Source organism: Pangasianodon hypophthalmus, chromosome 11 (assembly GCF_027358585.1).
Source record: "Pangasianodon hypophthalmus isolate fPanHyp1 chromosome 11, fPanHyp1.pri, whole genome shotgun sequence".
Lineage (NCBI taxonomy): Eukaryota > Metazoa > Chordata > Actinopteri > Siluriformes > Pangasiidae > Pangasianodon > Pangasianodon hypophthalmus.
The window spans coordinates 14,463,210-14,473,034 of record NC_069720.1 but is presented as its reverse complement, the minus strand read 5'-3'; the positions used below and the strand labels follow the sequence as shown (position 1 = coordinate 14,473,034).

Genomic DNA, 9,825 nt, shown 5'->3' with positions numbered 1-9,825 from the left:
TCCTCATATCTGAGGACAATATTGCCAAAATCAGTGATTTTGGCCTGGCCATGGTTGACTGTCAGAGCATTGATGTTGCAAAGTTACCTGTGAAATGGACTGCACCTGAGGCCTTAAACAACAAGGTGAGAAAGTTCCTCTAATTAGGAAACAATTCAGATTTACACTGTTTAGACTACCATATGTCCAGAGTCATTTATAAGCAGCTTTGTATAAAAAAGTCTTTCAAAGGAAGACATACATATTAATTACACACACACACGCACACACATTATATATATATATATATATATATATATATATATTTGGACAAAGTGACATAATTGTAAATATAACCATAATTTTAATACGTGGATGAAAATCCTTTGCAGTCAATGACTGCCTGAAGTCTGGAGCCTATGTTCTCAAAACTCAAATTCTGAGTTTCCTCCCTGGAGATGCTTTGCCAGGCCTTCACTGCAGCCACCTTCAGTTGCTGCTTGTTTGTGGGACTTTCTGACTTCAGTCTTGTCTTCAGTAAGTGAAAAGCATGCTCTATTGGGTTGAGATCAGGCAACTGACTTGGCCATTGAAGAATATTCCATTTCTTTGCCTTCAAAAAGTCTTGAGTTGCTTTCGCAGTATGTTTAGGGTCATTATCCACCTGCACTGTGAAGCGGCGTCCTATCAGTTTTGTAGCATTTGGCTGAATGCGAGCAGAGAGTGTAGCCCTAAGAATTCATCTTGCTACTTCTGTCAGCAGTAAACACCAGTGAGCCCGTTCCATTGGCAGCCATACATTCCCATGCCATAACACTTCCTCCACCAAGTTTGACACATGATGTGGTATACTTTGGATCATGAGCTGTTCCTTTCTTTTGACATACTTTTCTCTTCCCATCATTCTGGTACAAGCTAATCTTGGTTTCATCAGTCCAAAGAATCTTATTCCAGAACATGGGAGGCTTTTTTAGATGTTTTCTAGCAAAGTCTAATCTGGCTTTCCTGTTCTAACCAGTGTTTTTCACCTTGTAAACCCTCTGTATTTACATTCATGAAGGCGTCTCTTGATTTTAGATTTTGACAATGATACGCCTACCTTCTCCAGAGTATTCTTGACTTCTGTTGATGTTGTGAAGGGGTTTTTCTTCACCAAGGAAAGGATTCTGCAATCCACCACTTTAGTTGTCTTCCATGGTCTTCCAGGCCTTTCAATGTTGTTGAGCTCACCAGTGCTTTCTTTCTTTTTAAGAATGTACCCAACTGTTGATTTGGCCACACCTAAGGTTTTTGATGGTCTCCTTCACTTGCAATGAGATCTCCTTGGACTTCATATTGATAGCTCCAGTCGAACAGCTGCCAAATGCCAACTCAATACCTGATAGTAACTCCAGACCTTTTATCTGCTTCATTTGTCTTGAAGTAACGAGGGAATGGACCGCACCTGGTCAATTAACTTCTTGTCAGTCAATTGTCCAAATACCTTTGAGCCCCTGAAAATGGAAGTACTTTGCTTAAAATGACTGTAATTCCTAAATGGTAAATGCCATATTTTTGTGGAACCTCTAAAAAATAAAGCTGAAAGTTTACACTTCGATTACATCTTGATTGTTTTTAATTAAAATCCACTGTGGTGGTGTATGAAGGCAAAATCACAAAAACTCTGTCATTGTCCAAATGCTTCCGGACCTGACTGTATATACAGTCATGTGAAAAAATTAGGACACCCCATGAAAGTCTGTGTTTTTTTAAACATAGTTAAACATATGGACATTTGATCTTCATTTTAACAATATTGGGAGATTCAAGTAATATAACTAAACAAATAAAACCAAAGAAAAGTCTTTTTAAAATGATCTGTAAAATCATTTAAAAAATCCAATTTCTTGTGAGGAAAAAGTAAGGACACCCCCACATTTATTTGTACTTAAAATGGCTAAAATTACCTACATGTGTATCAAATCAGGTGCAAATTATTAGAACATCGTTACAGAGCATTTTGAAGGAGGCTTGCCTTATTTAAACCTCAGACATTTAGTTTGGTTTGCTCTTAATTGTTGAAGTGAGAGGTATCACCATGGTGACATCCAAAGAGCTCTCTGAGGCCTTCAGAAAGAAGACTGTTGATGCTTATGAGTCTGGTAAGGGATATAAAAAGATCTCAAAAGAATTTGTAATCAGCCATTCCACTGTCCAGAAAATCATTTACAAGTGGAGAACATTTAAAACAGCTGCCAACATGGCCAGGTCCTTCCGTCCAAGCAAATTCACCCCATGAGCAGACCGCAAGATGCCTAAAGAAGTTGCCAAAAACTCTAAAATATCATCACGGGACCTACAGCAAGCTCTTGCTACAGTTGATCTCAAAGTGCATGAATCTACAATCAGAAAGAGACTGCACAACTTTAATTATCATGGGAGGTGTGCAAGGAGGAAACCTTTGCTGTCTAAGAAAAACATGAGGGTCTTCTAAAAAAGACTGAGGTTTGCCAAAGAACACATAGACAAAGGCCAAGACTTCTGGAATAATGTGCTTTGGACAGATGAGTCTAAAATTGAATTATTTGGACAGCATAACAGAGGGCATGTTTGGTGTAAACCAAATACAGCATTTCAGCAAAAGAACCTCATACCAACTGTGAAACATGGAGGTAGAAGTGTTATGGTTTGGGAATGCTTTGCTGCAGCGGGACCTGGCCAGCTCACCATCACAGAATCCACTATGAATTCTACATTGTATCAGAAGGTGCTTGAGGAACATGTGAGACCATCTGTCAAAAAATTGAAGCTGAAGCGGAACTGGACCTTGCAACATGACAATGATTCAAAACATACCTGTAAATCCACCAAGGACTGGCTGAAAAGTAAAAAATGGAGAGTTCTGGAATGGCCAAGTCAAAGCCCAGATCTAAATCCTATTGAGATCCTGTGGGGTGATTTGAAATGGACTGGGCATGCAAGAAACCCCTCAAACATCACACAGCTGAAAGAATTCTGCATTGAGGAGTGGGGGAAACTTTCTTCCAGTCGATGTCAGAAACTGGTAGATGGCTACAAGAAATGTCTCATTGAGGTTATTTCAGCAAAAGGGGGAAACACTAGCTATTAGGGCATAGGGTGTCCTAACTTTTTCTTCAGTTGAAATACTCATTTTTGTTGATTTCTTTTGTATAATAAGAGAAAACAAAGTGATTTTTTGTTGTTTACATGCAATTACATCACTTTCATCTACAGGTACAAACTAAAACTAGATCAGAAATTGACATGTTGACATTTCTTAATAAAGAACTGAATATTTAATTGGGTGTCCTCATTATTTTACATGACTGTATACATGTATATATGTATTTTTTTTTTTAGAAGTTCTCTACACGGTCAGATATTTGGAGTTACGGTGTGCTTCTATGGGAAACTTTCTCCTTTGGCAGACAGCCCTACCCCAAGATGGTGAGTTGATTGACAGATTTGTGTTGGTTGAATTTGTAGCATTATGTGACCAGTCATTCCTGTTCAAATCCCAATCCTGTTGCCTGTACCCAGACTTCTCCCCTTAGTTTTGTTATCATTCGATTTGAAAGTAACCAAAGTGCCGCATAGCTTTCCATAATCCTTGCTCAGCCTGACCTGGAGCAGTGGGCGAGTTTCCCGACTTGAAAATTGTAATGGGTGAAAATAATAATGTCAAGAACCAATTCTTAAAATGAACTTGTGTGGACAAGCTGGCAGCTCAGCTGAAATTATTGATACTGAAACTGAGAGTATGCAGCATGGAAGCTTCTTATGGCTAATGGTGGACAGAGGATGCGATGTGTACAGCAGTGTCTGGGAGGTTTTTCAACCATGTTCAACTGTGGCCTCAGTAGTATCCAAAAATGAGTCTCAATCTACCCGTTTGAGCTGGTATTCACTGCTGATCAGACTCTAAACTAGCTGTGTAAGACGGGATATTGATGTGTAACCCGCTGCTTCGAAAGCACTTTTCCATGGCACTGCTCACAACGGAATTCACAGTGCAAGGATTTTTATTTACATTTATTTTTAAATAAACAAATGTAATAAATTTTAATATATTTTCTGTTCTTCCCTGTAGACTCTGAAGGAGGTGAAGGAGAAAGTGGAGGAGGGATACCGCATGGAGCCGCCTGAAGACTGTCCATCTGAGATCTATGCCATCATGAGGCTCTGCTGGGAGAAGGACCCCAAAATGAGACCGTCATTCCATAAGCTCAAAGAGCGTCTACAGGCTGAGCTGAACAAACACGAGTCCCCCACAGAGTCCTGACATCATTTTCTCCATTCGCACATCTGCTTTCTTCATAGCAGACCAGACATTTTATTCACAAATAATTACACTATACTGTATTGGACACAGTAACAAGGTTCCTGCTGTAACCTGTTCACCAAGAGTTGACACGGAATATACTCTCTATATGTCACTTGCTAATTTATTTTTATTTATCTAACACTTTATTTCAAAAGGACATTTCACAATGGATGTGTAATCTTCTTAAGTGAGGATACAGACCTCGAAGCAAAAGGCAGCATGAAGCTCATATTTATGTTTTGAAAGCTGGCAGAACTGAAAAGACAGTTATAAAATGTTGCTATGGACTGTGGATATATGGAAGGAATATGACCTGTGGCTCAACTCAGAAGATAAAATTAAGCAGCAAACCTTTGTGCTTAATTGAAATTTGTGGAGAAGAATCTCTCTTTAATCTACACATCATAAGACTCAGTGCTACATTTTGGTCTGCTGAGAACTTTTGTTCTATACTGCATTTTTGAGAATTTTTCAAAGATAATTTGTTTGTCTCTCTGTCTTCAGAGGATAAATGTAAACAGCACAAATGCAGGAGGAGAGACGGACTCTTCTGGGGATTAAAATTCAAGATCACGAGTATCTACTTGTTTTATGTTGTAATTGTCTTGGAATATGCTAAGCTTAACATGACAAATCTGGAATGTTATTGCTGATATAAGCAAGGAATGATTACTACAGCTCTATCCTTTAAAAATCTTTTTTTCATTTACATTTATTCATTTGGCAGATGCTTTTATCCAAAGCGACTTATATGTGAGGCAAAATACATTCCAACTGTAGAGCTATTAAAGAGCTGCAAGACTGAGTTTCCACCAACTAACCGAAAAAATGCAAGATAATTGAAGAAGGAACACAGAAAAACTCACCTGGTACGCAAACATTAGTTCCAGATTTATAAGACAAACTATCACTGGTACAGTTGTATAAGTCCAAGAGGGCTGACTTGCAATAATGTTAGTAATAGACAATAATAATAAAAATAGACAAATATGTAACCATCAGAAATATAGGACAACGGTTACCCAAAACAATACTCGATTTTCTCTGTGTTTCTTTTAAGCCTCAAACAGGACAATGAGCCATTCTTAAAGCAAAAAAATAGTAATTCTTAAGAGGACATCATAGATAATCAAGGGAATTTCACAGAAAAAAAAAAACATGTAAACCGTCTCTGTTGTGCTTTGAAGTTAGTGTCTTCTCTTATGATATTTCCACCATGATGTGCACAATGTCAAAGACAATATCCTTGGCAGTGTATATGTGCTAAAAACAATAACTCAATTTATATGGCACCTTTCCTCCAAAGTGTGAAAACGTTAAGGTACGAATGTACGGCCAAATCTTTTATTTTTGCTGTATACTGAAGACATTTGGGTTTGAGATCAAAAGATGACTATCAGATGATAGATCAGAATTTCAGCTTTCATTTCCTGATACTTACTTCTAGATGTGGTAAACAACAGAACATGGCACTTTTTGTTTGACCCCACCCATTTTTCAAGTGAATCATGTATGTGTAACTCATGATGGTAGCAGCAGAATGAATTCAGAAGTCTACAGAAACATTCTGTCTGTCAAATAAATGCATCAATCTAATTGGGAGGAACTTCGTCATGCAGCAAGACAGTGACCCAAAACACACTGCTAACACAACAAAGGACTTCATCAGGGGGAAAAGTGGAAGGTTTTAGACTGGCCAAGTCAGTCACCAGACCTTAACCCAATTGAGCATGAATTTCAACCCCTGAAGAGGAGACTGAAGGGAGAAACCCCCCTCCAACACAAACAACAACTGAAAGAAACTGCAGTACAAGCCTGGAAAAGCACTGAAAAAGAAGAATGCAATAGTTTGGTGACGTCAGTGGTTTGCCAGCTTGAAGCAGTTACTGTAAGCAAGGGATATGCAACCAAATATTGTTATTTACTTTAATTTACTTTAATACTCTCTGTTCCTCTACTCAACTAAAATTGGGTGGTCTGCCACCAAAGGTGCCATTTTCTAAGTTGTTTAACACATCTTTATTGTAAGCTACCTAAGCAAAATTAACATAGCTTTCTCTTTACCCTGAATACCACACATTGTAACCGACTACATTTAGGTTAAAAAAAAACCATGGCAGTTAGAATTTTTTTCAATAAACTATTCTTATGTAACATTTATGGAATGACTCTCCAGTGCGCTAGAGCTCTTAAAATTAAAGTTGTATCATTATGTTTACTGCCATAGGAAAATCTTGACAAGCTGCATTTTTGTCTTATTTACTTTTTAACAACTTATTTACTCTTATTAACAAGGGAGAGAGCCTATCTCTTTTATTGTATTCCTTACTTATTGAATTAGACAAACTCTTGAAGACCTCCAAAAACAGATTTCTTCAAGGGTGGCAGCCTTTTTTTTTATATGATGAAAGACTGTATACTCTCAAATTATTTGTATCTGCAGTATATAACTTATATAAGACCCCCCCCCCTTTCTCTCTCTCTTTCTCTCTCTCTCTCTCTCACACACACACACACACACACACCTTTTCTGGTTGGTAATATACTGTATATGTTTTGAAATTAGAACATGTTTTTATCCAGCCTTTATTTGGACAAAGAAAATGACCCTAAACAAAGCAGTGAACTCATCTTTGAAATAGCTGACTGCTTGTATTTCAGTGCTTATTTTACAGCTTAATAATACAACTAATGTCTGACCCCTTTTTAAGCTAGTAAGTATAATTACAGTTGTAAATTACTTTTTTAGGTTGTATTGTTTGAAAGCAAATACAACAGCATGATAAAGGAACACAGAACTGGGGCCTTGTTTTACAAGAAGGAGAGATTACAGCAGAGCCTCTTGGCTTGATCTTCATATTCTCCTACTGATTGGGGACTAATCCTCACCGGCTGAACTGTAATCCACTTCTCAGAAGGCATAGGAAGAAGGAAGTCATCATGAAGTGATAAATGAGATGGTAAAAATGTGTGTTTATGCCTGAGCCAGAATAAGTAGGTCACCAATATGTCTTCCTCTTATCTAGTGGTTAAGCGATGACCTGAGACTCAGATACTGATCTGAGATCAGACCTAAAGATCTGCAAGTAATGGTGAGAACAGAAGTGAAAGTCCAAGCAAGTTCACAGCACTTTTCAAAGCCCATGAAGGTGCAAAAATTTTGGTTATGAATTTCCTGCAAATGATTCCTTTCTGTAAGCTATATGCAATGCACCTTTAAACTCTTTTACAACCTTGAAAAGGCCAAATAGTATCAATGTAGGAGGAGTTCAGGGGTGCATGGTGGGAGGAGAGGGACATGACTGACAGGTGAGGTATCTAATCAGACAATTACTTGCCAAAGTATGTCAGTGTCTCCCCAGGAAGATCTTTCTTAATGGCTTTAAGGGAATCGGATGAAGTGTTAAGGAAGCGGGTTTAACCCCACATGCTGTTCTCATTGTAGTGTTTTCTGCCCCTCTACTGACCCGCACTCCACCGAGGTCAGCCAAGGCAAGAACCAACAAGGAAAAGGACAGGCGGTTAGATCTGTTTTAAGGCAAAGTGCATTTTATGTTAGCTGATTGTCAGTCATATCATAAAATTATATAATTATGATAGGTTTAATAATGCATTTAATTGAAAGTAAGTAATTATTGTATTCAAATGCTAATGCTACTCACAGTGCCAAAGCAGCCATGTGGGAGCTTTTACTGCAAGATGGCTGCCATGTGCATCCTGCATTCATTTAGTGCATTGATTGATTAACATATTAAAGTCTCAAATTATTATTCAATTATTGATTTTAAGACATATTAAATAACTATTACTTCGTCAGTACTTAATAGGAAAGGTGAGTAGCTACATAAAGCTGTAATGTTATTTATTATAAAAAGTATGAATCTTATTTAACAGAGAGAGAAACTATATCTGTTTTTGAGTAAACACAAGAGTCAACACAGAATTCTGGTACACGGACAATATTCTATTAAAGTTAAAAAAAAATTTCTCCTGTTACACTCTCTCTTTCTGTCCCTCTCTTTCTCTCACATCCCCCCTTTTTTCCTAAGCTGACACAGGACTTCTAACCGTTAGCTGCTTTGCCTCTAATAGGATCAGAGGTACTTACTCTGTCATCTGATAAAACTTAAGCCGCTTGATAGCTGTGCAGCACGTTAGCTAATTTCAACTCAATTAGCATAATGAGGAAACCAGCCAAGAACATGAGGAACTATATTAACTTGATAGATTGATTGCCTGTCCCGTCTGCGTTTGAGTGACTTATTACACGTGAAGTGGATCGGACCACAGATCCTCTCACAGTGAGCTTGCATTCCTAGAAATTATGGCTGCACACTCCATGAGTGTGAGTATGAGTACTTGAATAACAAGGAATGAGCAACAACATATGACTAAAGACATACCATATTGTTTAGGTAAAAATATGAAACATACTGAATATGATGCAAGATTTAAAAAAGTGCAAGACTGTGTGCTTTCTTATACTGGTCAATCCCACCATGACCACCATGCATGTGAGATGCCACTTACAAGCAACAGTGAGGCTTCTTTCTTGGCATTCTCTATCTTCTCGAAGAACTGCTTTTATATGAGGAACACACACAATCACATACAGCAGGTCTGTATTTGTTTGGTCTATTCTCATCTAGAGGCATTTCAGCTCGTGTTTTTGGTCCATTCTCAATGATCTGAAGCAGGGGATTGGCCACATGGTCTTCATTTAACATTATCTCAAATAAGCAGCATTTGCCAATTGGGTAGAAAAAGAACAACAGTGCATAGTTAGTATGAATTTAATATAGGTTCATATTACAATAAAGAAATGTGTGAGGTCATCTGTGGATTATTGCTAATTATTAAAGTGCCAATTAAACAACAGTTAATCAAGTTGATTAGATTAAAATAAGTTGTTCAGTTTGTCAGAGAGCAGCAAGATTGATTTAATCACTTTATTAATGATGATTTGCTTAATACCGTCTCTTTGATGGCCACTGGGGTGTAATATTAATTGTTTTAATTTGTGCATCTGTTCACATGCACACTGCTGCAAAATCTTTTTTTTTTTTTTTTTTTTGCTTTAGATGTTGTAAACATTACCAGAAAGCATTACTCCAAACTGTGTAATTTGTCTGTAAGCAACAGTGTGGGTTAATATCAGTAAACAGGCTGTGTTGACAGATGTGGTTGTGGCTGTCGTTTTATGCATGTCAATTTGTTCCATTTATTTTATTCAGAAGTAGGTGGGTCTACTGAGTTCTTACAATTAAGGGATTTGCACAATTTCTCTATGTCCTTTGTGCCTGAAACAAAGATCTGTGAAATAAAATCTATTATACTGCTTCATTAGTTTGGCCTTCCTCTGGTGTGGATAGCACAGACATGTTAAAGCAATTACTCAACCATAAACTGGCTGTCAGTCATTCTTACAAGGGAAGAGATCCTAATTAATGCGTGCCTATTATCCCAGGGATGCTTTTTATACTCTTTGAAATGGATTATTTCTTATTGTTCTGTGCGGAAAA

General features: G+C 37.6%; 1 protein-coding gene across 1 annotated transcript in view; it reads left to right on the top strand.

Moving 5' to 3' along the window:
* The window catches only part of matk (megakaryocyte-associated tyrosine kinase), a 14,405-nt gene extending 9,523 nt beyond the window's left edge, over positions 1-4,882 (top strand). The window contains exons 11-13 of the mRNA XM_026926414.3: positions 1-125; positions 3,340-3,426; positions 4,070-4,882. The exon at positions 1-125 is cut by the window's left edge and continues 71 nt beyond it. Coding sequence (XP_026782215.3) covers positions 1-125; positions 3,340-3,426; positions 4,070-4,261 — 404 coding nt within the window. The 3' untranslated portion in view covers positions 4,262-4,882. The remainder of the gene's footprint in view (positions 126-3,339; positions 3,427-4,069) is intronic.
* The last annotated feature ends 4,943 nt before the right edge of the window (positions 4,883-9,825 follow it).